General features: G+C 39.9%; 1 protein-coding gene across 17 annotated transcripts in view; it reads right to left on the bottom strand.

Moving 5' to 3' along the window:
- The window catches only part of BCAP29 (B cell receptor associated protein 29), a 50,447-nt gene extending 26,826 nt beyond the window's left edge, over positions 1-23,621 (bottom strand). The window contains exons 1-6 of one of the 17 annotated variants that reach the window (XM_078343149.1): positions 23,027-23,308; positions 22,739-22,844; positions 22,388-22,477; positions 21,395-21,468; positions 17,952-18,052; positions 15,765-15,874 (exon numbers count right to left, since the gene is read on the bottom strand). In XM_078343149.1, the coding sequence (XP_078199275.1) occupies positions 15,765-15,855 (91 nt within the window). In that variant the 5' untranslated portion in view covers positions 15,856-15,874; positions 17,952-18,052; positions 21,395-21,468; ... (1 more) ...; positions 22,739-22,844; positions 23,027-23,308. Of the gene's footprint in view, positions 1-15,764; positions 15,875-17,951; positions 18,053-21,394; positions 21,469-22,387; positions 22,478-22,738; positions 22,845-23,026; positions 23,309-23,492 lie in introns of those variants that run through there. The other 16 variants (XM_078343145.1, XM_078343141.1, XM_078343143.1 and 13 more) reach the window with 16 other exon arrangements.
- Between the last annotated feature and the right edge of the window lie 212 nt (positions 23,622-23,833).

The following is a 23,833-nucleotide window of genomic DNA, read 5'->3' as shown; positions in this document are numbered from 1 at the left end:
GGGAGGGAAGAAGGATGGTAGGGAGGAAGGAAGGGATGAAGGAAGGAAAGAAGGGAGGAAGCGGGGAGGGAGGGAGGGAAGGGAAGGAAGGAAATCAAGCAATGAGAGAAATATTGCCGACCTGGATCTAGAGGTTTACAAGTTGATTTCTTTTTTTTTTGAGAGAAGGAAAAAAAAAAATAAGTAAAGGAGAGGAAGAAAGAGGAAGAGAAAGAGGGAGAGTACATGGAAATATTGCTTTATTTTGAAAAAAATTGGGTATTATTAATGACCAATCAATGTTTCATTTAAACTTATGGATAGATGTGATGTGGTATTGACAAGAATGTATATTTTGTGTATTTGAAGTGGAGAGCTCTATAAATATTTATTAAGTTTACTTGTTCTGGATCTGAGTTCGAGTCCTTGATATCCTTATTAATTTTCTGTCTCATTGAATCTAAGTCTCTATGTATCTGGGTGTTAGGATCGTTAGCTCTTGTTGTTGCATAGATCCTTTTACCACTATATCTTTGTTGCTTTAAAATCTATTTTATCCGCTACGAGATTTGCAACTCCTGCTTTTTATTTATTTATTATTTATTTTTGCTCTCTATTTGGTTGGTAAATCTTTCTCCATCCCTTTGTTTTGAGTCTTTGTGTATCCTTGCATGTGAAACAGGTCTGGATGTAACATGCCATTGGGTTTTGGCTGTGTCTTTTGATTGGGGGATTTAGTCAATTTAAATTTAGGGTTACTGCCATTTGATGTTGACTGGCTGTTTTATCCATTCGTTGGTGTAAATTCTTCTTTATGTTGGTGCTCTTTACTTTTTGGTGTATTTTTAGAAAGGCTAATACTGGTTGTTTCTTTCTGTGTGTAATGCTTCTTTCAGAAGCTCTTGTAAAGCAGGCCTGGTGGTAATAAAATCTCTGAGTTCTTGCTTGTTCATAAAAGATTTTATTTTTCCTTCAGTTGTGAAGCTTAGTTTGGCTGGATATGAAATTCTGGGCTGAAGGTTCTGTTCTTTGAGGATGTTGAATATTGGCCCCCACTCTCTTCTGGCTTGTAGAGTTTCTGCTGAGAGATCTGCTGTGAGTCTGATAGGCTTGCCTTTGTGGGTAACATGACCTTTCTCTCTGGCTGCCCTTAGTATTTTCTCCTTCATTTCAACCCTGGTGAATCTAACGATTATGTGCCTTGGGGTTGCTCTTCTTGAGGAATATCTTTGTGGTGTTCTCTGTATTACCTGGGGTTGAATGTTGACCTGCTTTGCTAGTTTAGGAAAATTTTCCTGAATAATATCCTGAAGGGTATTTTCCAGCTTGGATTCATTCTCTCCGTCGCATTCAGGTACACCTATCAAACGTAAATTTGGTCTTTTCACATAGTCCCACATTTCTTGGAGACTTTGCTCATTCCTTTTTATCCTTTTTTCTCTAATCTTTTCTTCACGTTTTATTTCATTAAGTTGGACTTTGACCTCTGATATCCTTTCTTCTGCTTGAACAATTCGAGTGTTTAAACCTGTGCATACTTCTCGGAGTTCCTGTATTGTATTCTTCAGTTCCATTAATTCACTCATACTCCTCTCTAAGTTGTCTATTCTCAATAGGATTTCATCAAACCTTTTTTCAAAGTTCCTAGTTTCTTTACGTTGGGCTACAACGTGTTCTTTTAACTCACCGAAGTTTGTTATTATCCATTCCTCGAAGAGTGATTCTGTCATCAGGAGGCACTCGTTCTCCATCAAGCCTTGTTCCATTGTTGATGTGGAACTGTGATCATCTTTAGAGGGAGAGGCGTTCTGACTTTGAGTATTCTCGGCTTTTTTACGCTGGTTTCTTCCCGTCATTGTAAATTTATCCTCCTGCCGTCTTTGAATTTACCAACTTTCAGATTAGGTCTCTTGAGTGGACTTCCAGGTTGTTAGTTCCCAGGGCCAGAGCAGCGGCGTTAAAACTGATGGTGCTTTTCTGCCCAGGATTCTCCTGTCGGGCTTCCTTCTTGTGTCCCTAGTAGGCGACTCTGCCTTCCCAGGGCTCCAAACCTTGGTCAGAAGGGGAACCGGTCCGTTTACTCTGCGCCGAGTGCTGCGTGCTGAAGTGCCGTCACAGCCGCTGGGCCGGGCTCTGGTGTTGTGCTGGGGGCCCTTGTGGGTTCTCCGAACCTGTTTACTCTGCTCCAAGAGCTGCCGCGCCGAGGTGCCCGCAGAACCGCTGCGCCAGCCACGAGAGTCGCGCTGGCCACCCGTGTGTTTCCTCCACTGGGGGATCTTCTGCTCCGTGAGCGACCAGAATTTGAAAGTGTGGCGTCCTCTAGTTTTCCGCTCCTTCCCTGAGAGCTGCAATCCCGGGATGTTAGCGATCGGCCATCTTGGATCCACATTTTATTACTTTAAATGATTGAGATTTTCAAAATATTTGATTACACTGAAATTTCCACTGGCATAGGTTTGTTAAAATGGGATTCAATCTATGGCAGCATACACTCCCCCAACTGAAATGTAGTGGATGGCAGCTGCCAGTGGAAATGTTCAGATAGTTGCTTCTTTGATGCTTTCAGTTCTGGGAAGTCTCAGATGCAGGGGAACTACTTCTTTCCAGGGGAAAATAGATATCAGCTTATTGCTATTTATATTTAGTGTATTCTTAGTCACTGGATTCTTATATGTACTAGGGAAGGCATCTGCCTTAGAAGTCTCAAAATCCATTGGAGGTATGAGCAAGTTACAATGCTCCCCTTGCATGTGACCAACCGAAGTCCTGGGTAAGAGCTTTGCCACACAAGGAGACTCCAGTTAGAAAACTGAGGCTATTTTGACTACTATTTTATATTTACTAGCTTCATTGAGATATAATTCACATACCATAAAGATTTACCTTTTTAAAATGTATAATTTAGTAGTTTTTAGTCTTTTTGCAAAGTCGTGCAACTATTACCACTATCTAATTTCAGAACATTTTCATCACCCCACAAAGAAAATCTATCTACATCTGTCACTTCCCCCAGTTCCTGGTAACTACCAATTTGCTTTCTGTCTCTATAGAACTACCTGTTCTAGACATTTCATATAAATTGAATTATATACTATCTGGTCTTTTTTGTCTGGTTTCCTTCACTTAGTAACGTTTTCAAGGTTTGTCTGCACTGAAGTATGTGTCACTACTTCATTGCTTTTATGTCTGAATAATATTCCATTGTATAAATGTGGTAACATTTGGTTTACCCATTCATTGGTTGATGGGCACTGAGCTGTTTCCACTTTCCGGCTATTATGAATAATCCTGCTATGAACATTCATGTGCAAGTTTTTCACCAGTATATGTTTTCATTTTTCTTGGTATATACCTAAAAGATGAACTGCTGGGCCATATGGTAACTCTGTTTAACTTCTGAGGAACTGCCAAACTGTATTACTAAGAAGCTGTACTAATTTACATTCCCACAAGCAGTGTATGTTGGTTCCAATTTCTCCATATCCTCGGCAACACTTGTTATTATCTTTTTGATTACAGTCATCCTAGTGGGTGTGAAGTGGCATTTCTTTGTGCTTTTGATTTGCATTTCTCTGAAGGCTAATGCTATGGAACATCTTTTCATGTGCTTGTTGATCATTTGTAAATCATATTTGGAGAAATATCTATTCAGATCCCTTACCCATTTTGAAATTGGGTAATTTGATTTATTTGTCTCTTAAGTGTCTTCCATAGAATTTTTTCAAACTGAGAATTTTATAATACCTATTCATCACACATAGTTATGTTTCTGTAGTCTTCTGACATACAGTGCTTTTATTAAAAAGGTGCCAGACCAACTGTTTAATAGAAAGTTCTTATATTCTGTCTGGGTGTGGTGGGTCATGCCTGTAATGGCAGCACTTTAAGAGGCAGAGGCAGGAGGACTGATTGAGGCCAGGAATTTGAGATCAGCATGGGTAACATGATGAGGCCCTGTCTTTTTTAAATATCAAAAAAATAAGCAAAAACAAAGTTCTCACTTTCTGAATTTGTCTGATGGAAGTGTAGTCTAATTTCTTTCTCTAACTCCTATATTTTTAGAAAACTAGAAGTCAGACTTGATTGGTTCTGCCAGGCCTCAGAAAGTAAAAATAAAATAAAAGAAATACTTGATTGGATTAGGTTTAACACTTTTGGCAAGAATCCCTCATAAATTATGCTGTGCAATGTTAGTTTGTCTCATACTTTTTGATGCTAAATTTGATTACTTAGTTAAAATGGTATATTAGTAAGGGTTCTCCAGGAAAACAGAACCAATAGAGTGTGTGTGTTTGTGTGTGTGTGTGTGTGTGTGTGTGTAGGGGGAGAGTGGGGCAGAGGGCAGAGGGAGAAAGAGAAAGAGAGAGAGTGAGCTTGAGATTTATTTTAACCAACTGGCTCACATGCTTGTAGAGGCTTGTTAAATTTAAAATTTGCAGGGTAGACTAGACGTCTGGAGATCCAGGGAAGAAGTATAGTTTGAGTCCAAAGACAATCTGCTGGCAAAATTCCTTTTTGCTCAGAGGAGGTCAGTCTTTGTTCTAGTAAGGCTTTCAACTGATTGGATAAAGCCTACTCACATTTTGGAGGGCATGATTAGCTTTACTCGAAGTTCACTTATGTAAATGTTAATTTTATCCAAAAAACACCTTAACAGCAATGTCCAGGATAATGTTTGACCAAACATCTGGGCACTGTGGCACAGCCAAGTTGACACACAAAATTAACCATCACAGATCATGACTACCTGATTTCTCCATTGTACAGCTCTGTTTTTACCTTTGCAATTAGAAAGATACCTGTTTTTATTTTCTCCTTTACTGTTAAAAATCTGGTTGTGTCAGTCTCCCAATTTTGTGATTTGTAAAGATTTTTTGGCTGTTATATTAGTTCTTTGCATGTTTGCATAAATTTTCAAAGCAACTGATCCACTGCTACAAAAATGCCTGTTGGGTTTCTGACTGGCACTGTGTTAAGTCTGTAGATCAGTTCTGTAAGAACAGTCTTACAAATGATGAAAATACCTCCATTATTTTGATCTTCTTTAATTTCTTTCAGCAATGTTTTTGTAGTTGTTTTTTGCATAGAGCTGTTGTACCTCTGTATGTTTATTTCTAAGGTTTTTAGGTTTCTTGGTGTATTCAGAAAAGATTTTAAATTTTTAAAAAATTTTATTTGCCTATTGTTTACTGCTTATAGTAAAGAAATACTATTACTGACTGACCTGTATTTTGTGAACCTATTGTATTAATTTCTTTGTTACAATAGCTTTTTTTGTAGATACTTCAGGATTCTTTATTTTTATTTTTTTCTGGGACAGGGTCTCGCTTCATCACCCAGGCTGGAGGGCAGTAGTGTCATCATGGCTCACTGCAGCCTTGACCTCTTGGGATCACGTGACCCTCCCATCTCAACCTCCTGAACAACTGGGACTACAAGCGTGAGCCACCATGCCTGGCTAATTTTTGTACTTTCTGGTAGAGACAGGGTTTTGCCATGATGCCCAAGCTGGTCTCGAACTCCTGAGCTTAGGCAATCTGCTTGCCTTAGCCTCACAAAGTGGTGGGATTATAGGAGTAAGCCACTGTGCCAGGCCAGGATTTTCTATATAAATAATCGTACCATCTGCAAATAAGAATGTTATACTTCTTTCCTTGCAATCTTTTTGCCTTCTATTTATTTTCCTGACTTATTATCCTGGCTAGGACATCTATTACTTAAATCACAGAGTGTGAATATCTTTGCCTTGTTTCCAATCTTAAGGGGGAAGCCTTTGATATTTAAGTATGATGCTAGCTTGAGGTTTTTTTGTAGCTCTTCATCAGAATGAGAAAGTTTCCTTCTAAATCCTAACCTGCTAACCTTTTATAAAAAAACTGAGTGAATATTATTTTTTTCACTGTCAATATTCAATGAGTAGATATTATTAAGGTGGAAACTAAAATCACTGATTTTTAAATCTTCTTTTTAAAAAGTAAGCATTCAAACCTATGAATTTTCCTTTAAGCAGTGCTTTAAAGACATCTTAAAAATTTCGATATATTGTATTTTCACTATTGTTCAGGTAAAATACTTTCTAATTTCCCTTGTGAGTTCTTTGATCCAAGGATCACTAACAAGTCTTGTTTAATTTTCAAACATGTATGGGTTTTCCAGGTATCTGTTACTGAGTTCTATTTTACATACTCTGTAGGGGCTGGGCACAGTGGCTCTCATATGTAATCCCAGCATTTTGGGAAGGGGGAGGATCACTTGAGGCCAAGAGTTTGAAACCAGCCTGGGCAGGAAAGCAAAAAGTTTATCTCTATTAGACAACAAAAACAAAACCCCCATACCCTATATGATTCCAATCCTTGGTAGGATTTCAATCCTTTGTATTTATTGAGACTTGTTTTATGACCCAGAGTATAATGTATCTTGGTGAACAGAGTTTAGTATAATCATGTATCCTTGCAAAGATTATGTACTGCAGGGGTCCTCAACCCCTGGAGTCAAACACCAGTTCTGCTCCATGGCCTGTTAGAAACCAGGCTGCACAGGAGGAGGTGGATGACAGGCCAGTGAGCTAAGCTTCATCCCTATTTACAGCCACTCCTTTTGCTCACATCTGATAGCCTGAGCTATCAGATCAGTAGTGGTATTAGATTCTGATAAGAGGGCAAGCACTATTGTGAACTGCACATGCGAGAAATCTAGGTTGCATGCTCCTTATAATAATCTAATGCCTGATGATCTGCCACTGTCTCCCATTATCCGCAGATGAGAATGTCCAGTTGCAGGAAAACAACCTCAGGGCTCCCACTGATTTTACATTACAATGAGTTACATAATTATTTCATTATATATTACAAAGTAATAATAATAGAAATAAAATACACAATAAATGTAATATGCTTGAATCATCCTGAAACCATCCCCTGGCTCCTGCCTGTGGAAAAATTATCTTCCATGAAACTGGCCCCTGGTGCCAAAAATGCTAGGGGCTGCTGATGTACAGTTTATAGCTGTTTAGAGAGGCTTGATTTTTATATATTTTTAGGGTTAAGTCTGTTTTTCGCTTTAGGTCTTAGTTACAGTAAATTCCTAATTCCTGGGATATAGTCTCTATTCCTAAGGAGTAGTTCTTCTGTGATTTTAGTGGCAAGGTTCAAGGTCTTTATCAAGCCTCTCTAACTTGATGAGGCTCATACTCCAAACTGTCTCTCTTTGGCGGCCAGCAGCCAAAATTTCTTCTCAGCCTTGCAGCTTTCAGCTGGCTGTTACTTCTCTGTTGTGCTCCCTGGAATCTTTCCTACACATCAATGGTTCCAGAGTCAACCAAGAATTTGAGGCGAGTGTACATGTAGATTTTGGGGTTCCCTTTCTGGGTTTTCCTTTCTTAGACATCCCTCTTATTTTCTAATCTCTCTGACCTCTGACCCCTTAAGTCAGTAAGTGTGGCTTTTTGCTTTGAGTTCTATGTAGCTGCCTATGCCACATGACTAGAAAGTGGTTGGAAGAAAGGCTATATAAATGTGATGTCACCCAGTGTGATTTCCTTCTTTTAAGGGTTGACTGCCCTGTAGTTTCTGCCTGCTTTTGGTTGCTCTACCAGGGCTTCAAATATTTTTTTTCATATTTTATTGAGGGTTCATAATTGTTAACACAGGAGGAACAGTCTAATACAAACTGTTTTGCCATGACCAAAGGCATACTCCAATGTCTTTGAAAAAAAAATAGGTTTTAATTTATTGAGGCAAAATTCATATAACATAAAACCACTTTAAAGTGAACAATTCAGTCATGCTTAGTATACTCACAATGCTATGCAACTACCACCTCTATCTAGTTCCACATTTCCATAATCTAAAATAAAATCCATATAAATCACTTCAAAATTTTAAAATTATTAATTTTTGACTTTATATTTGTATGCCCTATCTATTCCTGAAAGTCTTAGTTTCTAATACTATGAACATACTCATTTGCTTGATGCTGCAATATATATAAAACAGCTTTTATGAAGCTCCTGGAAGAGGCTTTAACTCAGATGCGCCCTCCTTCAGGAACCAGTGGGCTAAGGTGGTCAGATTGCTTTGAGCTCAGGAGTTGGGGACCAGCCTGGGCAACATGACAAAACTCTGTCTCTACAAAAAATTAAAAAATTAGCCAGGGGTTGGTGGCTCTCTCCTGTAGTCCCAGCTACTTGGGAGGTTGAGGCTGGAGAATTACGTGAGCCCAGGAAGCAGAGGTTGCAGTGAGCAGAGATAGCACCACTGCATTCCAGCCTAGGTGACAGAGTGAAACACCATCTCAAAAAAAAAGAAAAATAAATGAATAAATACATATAAAAAGAAAACATATTTTAAAAAGTTACCTTATTTAGAGATACAACTAAGAAAAAGGAAATACATTTCTAAGTAAAATATAAATCAAGCATGAGTAATCCACTGGTTTTGCATTATTTATGTCATTGTTGTGGCTGGAACATCAGACTATACACTTTACATATGTTACTGCATTTAAATCTTAAAACACCAAAGTAGATGTCATTACTCCATTTTGGATGGAAACCTAGAGGATAAGTACCTAACTGCTGGCCTTAACTATCCATGATTTCTTTGTTCCCTGTTTGCCCAAAGATGCAGGCTTCAGCCAGCAGTCGTGATTCTGCCTTGTGACTCTCCTGGTCTTAGGAGATGAGGAGTGAATACCTGATGCCAGCTGGTCCCATTTTTTTTCTTTGATTTGGAATTCGGATTCAGAGATGAGGAATTAATCCTTGCATATGTCTGGAATGGTAACACTGTGTGGTACTTATTTTCTGCCTTGGAGATAGAGTATCAGAGTTCATAATAAAGGAAGAATGAAGTATATATAAAGGGAAAATGTATAGACGAGAAAAGGACACTTCAGTTCCAAGTACTAAGCCCTCCCTTGAATTTGGCTTCCCTGGGCTACTCTGCAACAACCCTGTATTTTATTAAAAATTTTCCCTTTTTTGTCAAGTGAGTTCAAGTTGGTTTCTTTTTTCTTTTTCTTTCTTTTTTTTTTTTGAGATGAAGTTCGCTCTTGTCGCCCAGGCTGGAGTGCAATGACGCTGTGATCTTGGCTCACTGTAACCTCTGCCTCTTGGGTTCAAACAATTGTCCTGCCTCAGTTTCCCGAGTGGCTGGGATTACAGGCACGTGCCCCCCACACCCAGCTAATTTTCGTATTTTTAGTAGAGATGGAGTTTCACCACGTTGGCCAGGCTGGTCTTGAATTTCTGACATTAGGTGATCCACCCACCTCTGCCTCCCAAAGCGCTGGGATTACAGATGTGAGCCACCACGCCCAGCCAAGTTGATTTCTAATGTAACCAAAAGAACCTATACTACAGCTCCCCTTCCTAACATGATAAATGAAGTTTTATGTAGATTTTTTTGTGATAATTTTAGAGTTAGAAGATCACAATACTCTAGTAGAAGCTGCAGAGGGTATTTTCATCTCTCCCTTCATTTCACAAGATAAATAAACCAAACCCAGAGAAATAAAAGCCATTTTTTTTTAAATTTTTTATTGGATTTTAGGTTTTGGGGTACATGAGCAGAGCATGCAAGACAGTTGCATAGGTACACACATGGCAGTGTGCTTTGCTTTCCTTTTCTCCTTCACCCACATTTGGGATTTCTCCCCAGGCTATCCCTCCCCACCTCCCCCTCCCACTGGCCCTCCCCTTTTCCCGCCAATAGACCACAGTGTTTAGTACTCCTCTTTCTGTGTCCATGTGTTCTCATTTTTCATCACCCGCCTATGAGTGAGAATATGCGGTGTTTCATTTTCTGTTCTTGTGTCAGTTTGCTGAGGATGATGTTCTCCAGATTCATCCATGTCCCTACAAACGACACAAACTCATCATTTCTGATTGCTGCATAATATTCCATGGTGTATATGTGCCACATTTTTCCAATCCAGTCTATTATCAATGGGCATTTGGGTTGATTCCAGGTCTTTGCTATTGTAAACAGTGCTGCAATGAACATTCGTGTACATGTGTCCTTAGAGTAGAACGATTTATAGTCTTTTGGATATATACCCAGTAATGGTATTGCTGGGTCAAATGGAATTTCTATTTCTAAGGCCTTGAGGAATCGCCACACTGTCTTCCACAATGGTTGAACTAATTTACACTCCCACCAACAGTGTAAAAGTGTTCCTTTTTCTCCACATCCTCTCCAGCATCTGTTGTCTCCAGATTTTTTAATGATCGCCATTCTAACTGGCGTGAGATGGTATCTCAATGTGGTTTTGATTTGCATCTCTCTGATGACCAGTGACGATGAGCATTTTTTCATATGATTGTTGGCTTCATATATGTCTTCTTTCGTAAAGTATCTGTTCATATCCTTTGCCCACTTTTGAATGGGCTTGTTTGTTTTTTTCCTGTAAATCTGTTTGAGGTCTTTGTAAATTCTGGATATCAGCCCTTTGTCAGATGGGTAAACTGCAAACATTTTTTCCCATTCTGTTGGTTGCCGATCCAATCTAGTGACTGTTTCTTTTGCCGTGCAGAAGCATTGGAGTTTCATTAGGTCCCATTTGTCTATTTTGGCTTTTGTTGCCAATGCTTTTGGTGTTTTGTTCATGAAGTCCTTGCCTACTCCTATGTCCTGGATAGTTTTGCCTAGATTTCCTTCTAGGGTTTTTATGGTGCCAGGTCTTATGTTTAAGTCTTTAATCCATCTGGAGTTAATTTTAGTGTGAGGTGTCAGGAAGTGGTCCAGTTTCTGCTTTCTGCACGTGGCTAGCCAGTTTTTCCAACACCATTTGTTGAACAGGGAATCCTTTCCCCATTGCTTGTTTTTGTCAGGTTTATCAAAGATTGTATAGTTGGATGTATGTTGTGTTGCCTCCGGTGCCTCTGTTTTGTTCCATCGGTCTATATCTCTGTTTTGGTACCAGTACCATGCTGTTTTGATTACTGTAGCCTTGTAGTATAGTTTGAAATCTGGTAGTGTGATGCCCCCCGCTGTGTTCTTTTTGCTTAGAATTGACTTGGCTATGCGGGCTCTCTTTTGGTTCCATATGAAGTTCATGGTGGTTTTTTCCAGTTCTGTGAAGAAAGTCGATGGTAGCTTGATGGGGATAGCGTTGATTCTGTAAATTACTTTGGGCAGTATAGCCATTTTCACGATATTAATTCTTCCTAACCATGAATATGGAATGTTTCTCCATCTGTTTGTGTCCTCTCTAATTTCGTTGAGGAGTGGTTTGTAGTTCTCCTTGAAGAGGTCCCTTACGTTCCTTGTGAGTTGTATTCCAAGGTATTTTATTCTTTTTGTAGCAATTGTGAATGGCAGTTCGTTCTTGATTTGGCTTTCTTTAAGTCTGTTATCGGTGTAGACGAATGCTTGTGATTTTCGCACATTGATTTTATATCCTGAGACTTTGCTGAAGTTGCTTATCAGTTTCAGGAGTTTTTGGGCTGAGGCGATTGGGTCTTCTAGGTATACTATCATGTCGTCTGCAAATAGAGACAATTTGGCTTCCACCTTTCCTATTTGAATACCCTTTATTTCTTTTTCTTGCCTGATTGCTCTGGCTAGAACTTCCAGTACTATATTGAATAGGAGTGGTGAAAGAGGGCATCCTTGTCTAGTGCCAGATTTCAAAGGGAATGCTTCCAGTTTTTGCCCATTCAGTATGATATTGGCTGTTGGTTTGTCATAAATAGCTTTTATTACTTTGAGATACGTTCCATCGATACCGAGTTTATTAAGGGTTTTTAGCATAAAGGGCCGTTGAATTTTGTCAAATGCCTTCTCTGCATCGATTGAGATAATCATGTGGTTTTTGTTTTTGGTTCTGTTTATGTGGTGAATTACGTTGATAGACTTGCGTATGTTGAACCAGCCTTGCATCCCCGGGATGAATCCTACTTGATCATGATGAATAAGTTTTTTGATTTGCTGTTGCAATCGGCTTGCCAATATTTTATTGAAGATTTTTGCATCTATGTTCATCATGGATATTGGCCTGAAGTTTTCTTGTTGGGTCTCTGCCGTGTTTTGGTATCAGAATGATGTTGGTCTCGTAAAATGATTTTGGAAGGATTCCCTCTTTTTGGATTGTTTGGAATAGTTTTAGAAGGAAATGGTACCAGCTCCTCTTTGTGTGTCTGGTAGAATTTGGCTGTGAACCCGTCTGGACCTGGGCTTTTTTTGAGTGGTAGGCTCTTAATTGCTGCCTCGACTTCTGACCTTGTTATTGGTCTATTCATAGTTTCAGCTTCCTCCTGGTTTAGGCTTGGGAGGACACAGGAGTCCAGGAATTTATCCATTTCTTCCAGGTTTACTAGTTTATGTGCATAGAGTTGTTTGTAATATTCTCTGATAATGGTTTGAATTTCTGTGGAATCTGTGGTGATTTCCCCTTTATCATTTTTTATTGCATCTATTTGGTTGTTCTCTCTTTTCTTTTTAATCAGTCTGGCTAGTGGTCTGTCTATTTTGTTGATCTTTTCAAAAAACCAGCTCTTGGATTTATTGATTTTTTGAAGGGTTTTTCGTGTCTCAATCTCCTTCAGTTCAGCTCTGATCTTAGTTATTTCTTGTCTTCTGCTGGGTTTTGAGTGTTTTTGATCTTGCTCCTCTAGCTCTTTCAATTTTGACGATAGGGTGTCAATTTTGGATCTCTCCATTCTCCTCATATGGGCACTTATTGCTATATACTTTCCTCTAGAGACTGCTTTAAATGTGTCCCAGAGGTTCTGGCACGTTGTGTCTTCGTTCTCATTGGTTTCGAAGAACTTCTTTATTTCTGTCTTCATTTCATTGTTTATGCAGTCAACATTCAAGAGCCAGTTGTTCAGTTTCCATGAAGCTGTGCAGTTCTGGGTTGGTTTTGTATTCTGAGTTCTAACTTGATTGCACTATGGTCTGAGAGGCTGTTTGTTATGATTTCAGTTGTTTTGCATTTGCTGAGCAGTGCTTTACTTCCAATTATGTGGTCAATTTTAGAGTAGGTGTGATGTGGTGCTGAGAAGAATGTGTATTCTGTGGATTTGGGGTGGAGAGTTCTGTAAATGTCTATCAGGTTTGCTTGCTCCAGGTCCGAGTTCAAGCCCCGGATATCCTTGTTGATTTTCTGTCTGGTTGATCTGTCTAATATTGACAGTGGAGTATTAAAGTCTCCCACTATTACTGTGTGGGAGTCTAAGTCTCTTTGTAAGTCATTAAGAACTTGCCTTATGTATCTGGGTGCTCCTGCATTGGGTCCATATATGTTCAGGATCGTTAGCTCTTCTTGTTGTATCGATCGTTTTACCATTATGTAATGGCCTTCTTTGTCTCTTTTGATCTTTGTTGCTTTAAAGTCTATTTTTTCAGAGATGAGAATTGTAACTCCTGCTTTTTTTTGCTCTCCATTTGCTTGGTAAATCTTCCTCCATCCCTTTATTTTGAGCCTTTGTGTATCCTTGCATGTGAGATGGGTTTCCTGGATACCGATGGGTTTTGGCTTTTTATCCAATTTGCCAGTCTGTGTCTTTTGATTGGTGCATTTAGTCCATTTACATTTAGGGTTAATATTATTATGTGTGAATTTGATACTGCCGTTTTGATGCTAAGTGGCTGTTTTGCCCTTTAGTTGTTGTAGATTCTTCATTATGTTGATGCTCCTTAGCATTTAGTGTGATTTTGGAATGGCTGGTACTGGTTGTTCCTTTCTATGTGTAGTGCCTCTTTTAGGAGCTCTTGTAAAGCAGGCCTGGTGGTGACAAAATCTCTGAGTACTTGCTTGTTCGCAAAGGATTTTATTTTTCCTTCAGTTATGAAGCTCAGTTTGGCTGGATATGAAATTCTGGGTTGAAAGTTCTTTTCTTTAAGAATGTTGAATATTGGCCCCCACTCTCTTCTGGCTTGTAGTGTTTCTGCCGAGAGATCTGCTGTGAGTCTGATGGGCTTCCCTTTGTGGGTGACCCGACCTTTCTCTCTGGCTGCCCTTAGTATTTTCTCCTTTATTTCAACCTTGTTGAATCTGACAATAATGTGCCTTGGGGTTGCTCTTCTTGCGGAATATCTTTGTGGTGTTCTCTGTATTTCCTGCATTTGAGTGTTGGCTTGTCTTGCTAGGTGGGGGAAATTTTCCTGGATGATGTCCTGAAGAGTATTTTCCAGCTTGGATTCATTCTCTTCGTCCCCTTCTGGTACACCTATCAAACGTAGGTTAGGTCTTTTCACATAGTCCCACATTTCTTGGAGACTTTGTTCATTCCTTTTTGTGCTTTTTTCTCTGATCTTGGTTTCTCGTTTTATTTCATTCAGTTGGTCTTCGACTTCAGATATTCTTTCTTCTGCTTGGTCAATTCGGCTATTGAAACTTGTGCGTGCTTCACGAAGTTCTCGTATTGTGTTTTTCAGCTCCTTTAATTCATTCATATTCCTCTCTAAGTTATCCATTCTTGTTATCATTTCCCCATATCTTTTTTCAAGTTCCTTAGTTTCTTTGCATTGATTTAATACATGTTCTTTTAGCTCACAAAAGTTTCTCATTATCCACCTTCTGAAGCCTAAGTCCGTCATTTTGTCACAGTCATTCTCCGTCCAGCTTTGTTCCCTTGCTGGTGAGGAGTTTTGTCCTTTCTAGAAGGCGAGGTGTTCTGGTTTCGGGTGTTTTCCTCCTGTTTTCGCTGGTTTCTTCCCATCTTTGTGGATTTATCCACTTGTCGTCTGCGTAGTTGCTGACTTTTCGATTGGGTCTCTGAATGGACACCCAGATTGTTGATGATGAAGTATTTCTGTTACTTGGTTTTCCTTCTACCAGTCTAGCCCCTTTGCTGTATGACTGCTGAGGTTCATTCCAGGCCCTGCTTGTCTGGGGTGCACCTCCAGCAGCTGTGGCACAGTGAGGGATGCTACCAGTTTCTTTTTCTGCTATCTTTGTCCCAGGATGATGCCTGCCAAATGTCAGTCTTTTGGATATAGAGGGGTCAGGGAGCTGCTTGAGGAGACAGTCTGTACTTTATAGGAGCTCAATTGCTGAGCTGTGAGCTCTGTTGTTCATTCAGGGCTGTTAGGCTGCTATGTTTGATTCTGCTGCAACAGAGCTCATTAAAAAAACACTTTTTTTCTCAAATGCTCTGTGTTGGGGGGTTTGTGCTTTATTTTTGGATGTCTGCTGAGGTGTCCTGCCCAGCTAGGAGGCAGACTAGCCACTGTTTGCCTGCCGAGGCTCCGCCCTGCTGTTGTGTGGTTCACCCTGTTGCTGCAGGCTCTGCTGTTCTGCTGTGGTCTCTGCCACGCCCTGCGGCGGAGTCTCTTCATTGTAGCGGGTTGCCTCGGCAATGGCAGTCTGTGTCAGCAGTGGGTGTGTATCTCAGTAGGGATGGGTTGCCTCGGCAACGGCTGGCTGCATCAGCAGTGGGCGTGTATCTCAGTTGGGGCGGGTTGCCTTGGTAATGGTGGACGCCCCTCCCCCACAGAGCGTCTCGGACTGTCTGCCCGGGGATTGTTTGAAATTGCGGTTTTGTTCATCCCACTGGGCTACCCCAAACGCTGTGTCCCTGCAATCCCCTGGGCTGGCCCCCTGTCCAAGTCTCGTTCAGTCTCAAGTCCAGCCCTCTCAAGTCTCAGGCTGCCGGTTCAACAGGGCACCCGGACAAGCGCGCCCTGTGGGGAGCGCTGGGGGGGGCCGGCCGCCACCACCCTGGCTGCCGGCTTTGCCAGGCAGAAGTACTGCCTGGCGTCCCGCGTCTCCTTTATACTTGGGAGTTTCCCCATTCCGTGGGCAACAAAGATCCGTCTGGAAATGCAGCTCCGACTCACCTCTCCGCAGATTCAACGAGAGCTCCAATCCTGGGTTGTTCTCACAGCGCCATCTTGAGTCCTCCCCATAAAAGCCATTTTCAAAGGCCATTTAGTTAGCTGGTGGCAAACTGAAACCAGTTTTCCTTACTGTTCTTTAGTGATTTATTGTGACTAATTATACAGCCAGAGATTCAATCCATAACATTAATAATGCGCCACGAAACAAATACGTTTTGAAAAGAGGTACAAACCATTCACACCCAGATACAATTAGTTTTCTGTTTTTGACAACACCATCCCTTCTCATACCAGATGTTCTTAGTTTTATAAAGAGGATTCTACTTGAGAGGTTGGTGGTTTGGAACATGGAAGACATTTTCTCACAAAACAGTATCAAAGGTGGTGATTAGGTTCCCAAGCTTGTGTCTCTAAATCCTATTTAACCCACGACACAACAACTCTGAGGGAATTCTGAGGGAAAACACACTCTGCAAGAAGGGGCATTTCAAGAAGTAGCTGGGTAATCTTAGACAAGTCACTTAATCTCTCTGAGCTCAGTAACAACAACTAGGAAAACATGGTGATTATTTAGACTGAGAACTTCCGGTTTGACAAGAACCTAAAGGTCTACTTTTAATTTCTAAAATATTGTTATGAAAATTTAAAACATGCTGAAAAATGAGTATAACAAACATATATAATCCCAACACCTAGATTCAGCAACTGTTAACAATTTGCCATATTTGCTTTATTTGTCTTTTTAGGAACCATGTGAAAGTTAAGTTGAAAACTCCTAACACTTGACTCTTTAAATATTTCAGCATGCATTTCCTAAGACTAAGGGCATATTCTTTCATAAAAAGTGTTAGTAAACTTTTTCAGTAAAGAGGAAGATGTTAAATGTTTCAGTCCATACAGCTGCAACTACTCAACTGTGTATTTGTGGATGGAAACAGGCATTGATATTATGTAGACAAATGAGCATGGTCATTTTCCAACAAAACTTTATTGACAAAAATAGACATTTGGCCCTCAGGGTATATAGGTTGCTGACCCCTGTTATGTAACAATACTGTTATCACAACTAAAGTTAACAAAAATTCCCTAATATTATACAATTACTCCATATTCAAATTTTTGTAGCGGTCCCCAAATCTATGTTGTAGTTTTTTGTTTTTTTGTTTTTTTGAGACAGAGTTTCGCGCTTGTTACCCAGGCTGGAGTGCAATGGCGCGATCTCGGCTCACGGCAACCTCCGCCTCCAGGGTTCAGGCAATTCTCCTGCCTCAGCCTCCTGAGTAGCTGGGATTACAGGCACGCGCCACCATGCCCAGCTAATTTCTTGTATATTTTTTAGTAGAGACGGGGTTTCACCATGTTGACCAGGATGGTCTCGATCTCTTGACCTCATGATCCACCCGCCTCGGCCTCCCAAAGTGCTGGGATTCCAGGCTTAAGCCACCGCGCCTGGCCTTTTTTTTTTTTTTTTTTAAAGAAAGGGTCTTACCCTGTTGTTTAGGCTGGCATAGCTCACTGCAACCTTGAACTTCTGGGCTCAAACAATCCTCCAGTCTCTCAGCCTCCCAAGTAGCTGGGACTACAGGTGTAAACCACCACACCTGGCTAATTTTTAAATTTTTTGTAAAGATAAGGTTTCACTATGTTACCCAGGCTCATCTTAAACTCCTGGACTCAAGCAATCCTCCCACCTTGGCCTCCCAAAGTGCTAGGATTTCAGGCATGAGCCACTGCACCCAGCTATTTTTTTTTTTAACCCAGTCAAAATTCACACCCTGAATCTAAGACTCCTTTGGAGAGTCTAATGATTCTATTCTTTTGTTTGTCTTTCTAACAGCTAAGCTGGGGTGCTTGGGCCTTAAAAATAACAAAGGACAGACAACACCATGAGAAATAATGTCTGGTAACTCTGAACAGCAGGCTATGCATTAATGTACTGCATTTAAATCTTAAAATAACCTAAAAGAGGATAAAAATGATTGCACCCTGTTGAAACTTAAGCTTGAATATATGGAATGGTAGTATCTATCAATTGTGCATCAATGTATCAGTATTCACTCTATGTACTATCAACATACTATATAAAGTCAACTGTGCACCAACAGCAATATCAACTCTATTAATTAAAAACCAAGAAATTCATTTAAAAAAAGTTATATTTATTCAAACAAGGGATCTAGTACTTACCTAGAAATAGAACAATCAATAGGATGATAATGGTAAGGAAAGCCTTGTTCCACAAAGTTGCAATTTTACCCCAGACATTAAATGAAAAAATCTTCTGCCATCTGTAAAGCAATAAAATTACATTAGGTATTTAAAAAGCAAAATAAAGTTTTGAAATACTTTCTAAATACTGAAGTAACATTTGGTAATTATGTAGCAAGTGAAAAGAATTACAGAAATTTAATTTTAAAATGTATTAATTCTGACATGACATAGAATACCTCATGAATTAAAAAACAACTCTTTCATATTTAATAATCTAATATAATATTTAATTATCCTCTGTCTGGTGGCTTAAATATTCTAAAAGTAAACATACATGAACAAAACCTTAAAACAGAATTCTGGCAGTAGTAAAGTGTTATATTGTTGATAGAAGCTATTATTCTGTATCTTTTTCATGGTCAGAGCAATGACTTAGAAATAACGAATATACATTGTTCTAACAATTGGCAACATTTCTGGAGTGGGGTCTAACTCTGCACGTTGATTTTTATATAGCACACTTTTTTTTTTTTTTTGAGACTGAAGTCTCGCTCTGTTGCCCAGGCTAGAGTGTAGTGGCATAATCTCAGCTCACTGCAACCTCCACCTCCCAGCTTCAAGCGATTCTCCTGCCTTAGCCTCCTGAGTAGCTAGGACTATACACATGTGCCACCACTCCTTGCTAATTTTTGTGTTTTTAGAGATACGGGATTTCAGGCTGGCCTTGAACTCCTGATCTCATGATCCACCCACTTCTGCCTCCCAAAGTGCTGGGATTATAGGCATGACCCACTGTACCTGGCCTACATAGTACACTTTTAACATATACTCCAAGTAAAAGTTTCTCTACTTTAACCATGAAGGAATTATAAAAATTATCTAGTAATTATATACATAAAGTGAAAAAAATTTTAAATATGTAGTTTGATAACATTCACACACACGACACATATGTCTAAAACCATGTAATTACTACAGGTATAAGATGTAAACACAGAGGATATGAGATGGGGAAATAAAACAGCCTAGATAGATTGAATAGTACAAGCAAAGACAGTGGTAAGAAAGCATGGGTTATAAATGGCAGAGTGACAGTCCATCACACAAAGGAAAGGTAACAGACTTTGTACAAGGGCAATTTAAATGAGTAAAACTTTAGTCGAAGGAGACAAAAAAATGTAATAAGCACTTAAATACGCTTCACGCACTACAACTTGGAAAAAAGTTTCACTTTAAGATTAGGACAAATTATTAACTAATAAACTTTGAAAACAACTTTAAGTAACTACTTGACATTGGTGGGGAGAGGGAGATTCATGCAGATGAACTGGTTCCTTTTGTGTCTGCTTTCAATTCCAAGCTTTTTATATAGACAACATATAAATTATGCAATATAAAATTTTTACATTATTAAGAGAACTTATGATGATATCTTGATTTAGGTCCAAATGTACATTTACTTATTTCTTCAAGGTTTGGTGTAGTGTAAAAGGGCACATAAGAGACCTCCCATGGGAACAACTAGCAGTTGAGCACCTTATCATAGCTAATATATATTGTGTTCTCACTATATTATGGTTCTAACTACTGTTGCATGTTTTCTCTCATTTAATTACAACAACTACCATATGAAGTAGACACTAGTACTACCTCCATTTTACAGATTGGGAAACAGATCAGAGAAGATCAAAAGCATGCCCAGGGTTAGTAGTGTGCAGTTATAGGTGACCTGATTTCTGAGCATGTGCTTTCAACCATTGGGTTACGTAAGAGCAGAACAGAGACTAAATGATGAAATATTTTCTTTAAAGATTATGGTGACACACATATAAAAGATTAAAAAGCTATCAATAGACACATAGTAAGGACATATTGCAAATGATCTGTGTGCATACATACCGTATTTTCTTTATATTTGTACATGAGAGTATATTTATATATCGTGCACATATACACACATCTATCTAATAGCTACTTTATCAGGATAGGTAAAATTTTTATATGGCAGGAAGAAAAATATTGATCCATAACTTATAGACCACTTTGATGGAGAAAAGATCAACTAACAATTTTTTCTTCTTTGCAAACACTTAAGCCTTATCTATAAATTAATGTTTATAACCAAGATCTTTCTTTCTCTTGAATATATAGGATTCTATCATTGCAAATATTACCAAAAGGCAAAACAGGGTTTTATTGACTTTAAAACAAAACCTACAGTATGAGAGACAGCATGATGGAGTAGAAAGAATACTAGACTAAGAGCCAGATTTTTGACCAGAATCTGTTACTTACCAGCTGGGTAACCTTAGGCTACTTGCCCTCCTGGGTCTCAGTAAGTGATCTATAGAACACGGGTGGGACAGATCAAATATCATAAACCCTACAGTATGATTCAACTTTTTTCTTCAGTAAGAAAAAAACGTACTGAGCTTAGCTTAGCTGATAGACAAGGACAGAAGAGAGCAGAAATCCAGGCAGCTAAGGAGCAAGTTAGGAGTTATGAAAGATTATGTGGATCCTGAGCTAAGGTAAAACTTTAAGAAGTTTCTCCCAGTCCTGGGATTTTACTATACTTAAGTGGGTTATCTCTAGAATCTCATTTATGAAAGATTTTCTTTTATGCCAGGGGTATGAACAAATGTCTTGCAACATTTTTATTACATATGTATTTCCCCATTCATACTATCAAATTTCTGGGTCTAAAAAGTCAAAACCCATCGGTATGCTGTATCCAGATCCATCTCATAAGCAAGGACACACAACGACTCAAAACAAAGCTTTGGTGGAAGATTTACCAATCAAATGGAGAGCAAAAAACAAAAACAAAAACAAAAAACAAAACAAACAAAAAAAAAAACCGAAAAACAGGAGTTGTAATTTTCCTCTCTGACAAAATAGACTTTAATAGTAACAAGGACTAAAAGAAACTAAGAAGAACATTATATAACGGTAAAAGGATCAATACAATAGGAGTCAATGATCATAAATATGTATGCACCCAATATAGGAACACCCAGATATATGAGATAACTTCTCAATGACTTATAAAGAGACTTGGACTCCTGCACAATAATAGCTGGAGACTTTGACACCACATTGTTAATATTCGACGGATCAACAAGATAGAAAATTAACAGGGACATTTATGATTTGATCTCAGACCTGCAACAAATAAATTCAGTGAGTATCTGTAGAATTCTTCACCCCAGGTCCACAGAACATACATTTTTCTCAGTATCACATTACACCTATTTTGAAAGTGACCACATAATTGGAAGTAAATCATTCTTCAGCATTTGCATAGCATTTCACAGACTTAAATGAAATATTGGTTGGCTGTTTGTTATTTTCTTCCCTTATTCCTTCCTGTCTCCGCTGACAAGTACAATTATCGGTATAAAAGAGGTTTTTAATACCTATTTTTGGATTGCATTCCAGCCTGGGCAATAGAGCAAGACTTCTGTTCTCTCTTCCCCTTTCTCTTTTTTTTCTTTCAAAAAAAAAAAAGTAATTATTTTAGGATTACAATGTATTCTTCTAGAACACAAAAACAACCCATGTCTGTAGTGCATGTCTCTGAGGGGTACTGAAAAGGATGTTCTCCTTGACACCAACATCAGATACAAGGAGTGTGCTGTGAGCCATTACCGTCACTGCTTCCCCTTTACCCACATGCGTATTTATGTCCTCAGAATTATACCAGATGAATCAGGCATAATTTGCTTTTACAGAGTATAGTTCACTTCGTGTTTTGTGGCCCCACCCTTTTTAATTTCTCCAGCATAAAACGTAAAAAATCTGAGCCTCAATAGTTGGTAGTTTCTCCTATCCTCTGGAAAACCTTATAAAACAATCACACTGGTCTTGTGCCCTTTAGCATGGAACCGTTTAAAGACAGGTCACGTATTTTAAGCTCCACAGGTACTCCCGCAAGTTTCTCTAAAGCAGTGAGTCTTTAACCTGCCGGAGGGTATGGATCAATTTCAAAGAACCTGTCAACTCACTGAAATAATATACAAAATTTTTGTTGGAAATAAAAAAAAAGAAATTCCTGGGTCTAAAACCAAATGACTAAAAAGTGGATTATTATAAGGGTAAAATGAGCCAGTGCTTGGCTAGAAATACTATACTTGGTTCTTAAAAACGTTAGAAATTCTTTCACTAAAGAACCAATTCTAATACATGGTTGTGATACTTTACACATTCAACACTTTTAATATACATTCACTAATTTTATGAGAAATAAAAAGTAGTAAAATTGTCATTAAACAGTAATGAAACTATTTCTTGGTTACATAGGCCAAAACTAAGAATAATTTATTGGCTTTGGTTTCTAAATTGCTGTTCCAGTGCCTCAATTAAACATTTTTACACCCATACAATACTGTAAACATGATTTATCCACTTACATTTATTTAGTTCATGGCTTCACAGCGCAATAAAAGGTAAAACCTGAGACAAGGCAGGACAGGTGTTAAATAATCGCTGCTTTATTATATCTGTAATCAACAGAATCAAAAGTATAGGCCCCTTTCCTTTTAGAAGGGAAGAAAAAGTTATTTCACTTGTACAAGTAACAGAGTTTTATATAAAATGTTATTTTAATATTGTCATTATATGCTACCTAATTTGTTAGGTGAGTTTATTTTCAAAGGCATTCGAAACTTTTTAATCTTCAGAAAACTTTGTTCCATTTTACATTACACAATCTAAAGGAGTAATCCAATATTATAACTGTTAAGGATTTGAAGGTTTCCTACCTCTGAGGAGGAATAAAAGGTAGGCAGAAGATTAAAATGAGTCCTATTTCGGCATAAAGAAAGGTTGCCACTGCCGCCCATTGGAGTGTCATTTTTTTCTTCACACCTAAATGGGGAAACACTTATTTTAATCTAGCTTCCGTTCAAACAAAACCGGGTTCAAGGCCCCGAGGCGCAGCGTTTCCGTTGAGGTGTTGGACTGTGTCCGACCTTCCCCCACCTGGGGAGGTCGGCACGGACCCCGGCCGGGAACGGGGAAAGGGTGGCCGGGGAAGCCTGTGTCGTCACCTCCCCGGGAGTCTTGTGGAACTGGCGAGGCGACCCGCTCCCCGGCAACAGAAGCCCAACGCCTCCCTCCATCAACGCCCTGCTTCGCTGCCCTCCCGCTCCCGGAAGGCGCCGCGGCCAGGGTCGGACCAGGCCAGTTCCGCGGGGTTCCCCAGACCAGGCAGCGGCGCTCTTCCTCCGTGGCCTAGCGCCCCACAGGTCCCCGGGTCGCGGCCAGCCTTACCCGCCGGCGGCCCGCCTCGCTCCCCGGGCTCCTCTGCGGCCGCCGACGCTCGGGACGTCAGACGCCGCGGCCAGGCGCTGGTGGCTAGACAGGGCCCCACCCCGCCTCCCGCCCCGCAGGCTCCCGCCCGCGCTCCCTCCCGGGGCCCGTCCCGGCTGAGGTCACAGGCGGCTCGACCACGTTTATTGGCAACAATTGTTTTCTAACTGGCAGCAGAGTCAAAGAATGAGTCAGACATTTGACCTGATGCTTGGGGGTCCTAGCGCAACTTCTTCAAGAGGGCAGGCTTTCCGCTGCTAAGTGCGGCGCGCGTGAGAGGCCGCCTCGCGGGGTCCAGGTCTAAGGAGCGGCGCCGGGCGACCGGGCTGGACTGGCCGGTGCAAATTCAGCGAACGTGCTTTAAGAAGCACTCGTTTCCTGTCACGTCCTCTCTCTATGGTGGGAACTGTTTGTGTCCAGAATTAAGCTATATTTAATAAAGGGCCAGGATGAGGTGTCGTGCAGCATTTTGTTCTGGAGAAGGTAGGAGCAACTGTAGTATCACAACATAACTCCGTAGGTGTTCTGTTCCCATCCGTGAGCTA

The sequence above is a fragment of the Callithrix jacchus genome, chromosome 11, assembly GCF_049354715.1.
Source record: "Callithrix jacchus isolate 240 chromosome 11, calJac240_pri, whole genome shotgun sequence".
Classification (NCBI taxonomy): domain Eukaryota; kingdom Metazoa; phylum Chordata; class Mammalia; order Primates; family Cebidae; genus Callithrix; species Callithrix jacchus.
Note: the sequence above shows the minus strand (reverse complement) of the source record. Positions and strands in the feature narration are given on the sequence as shown.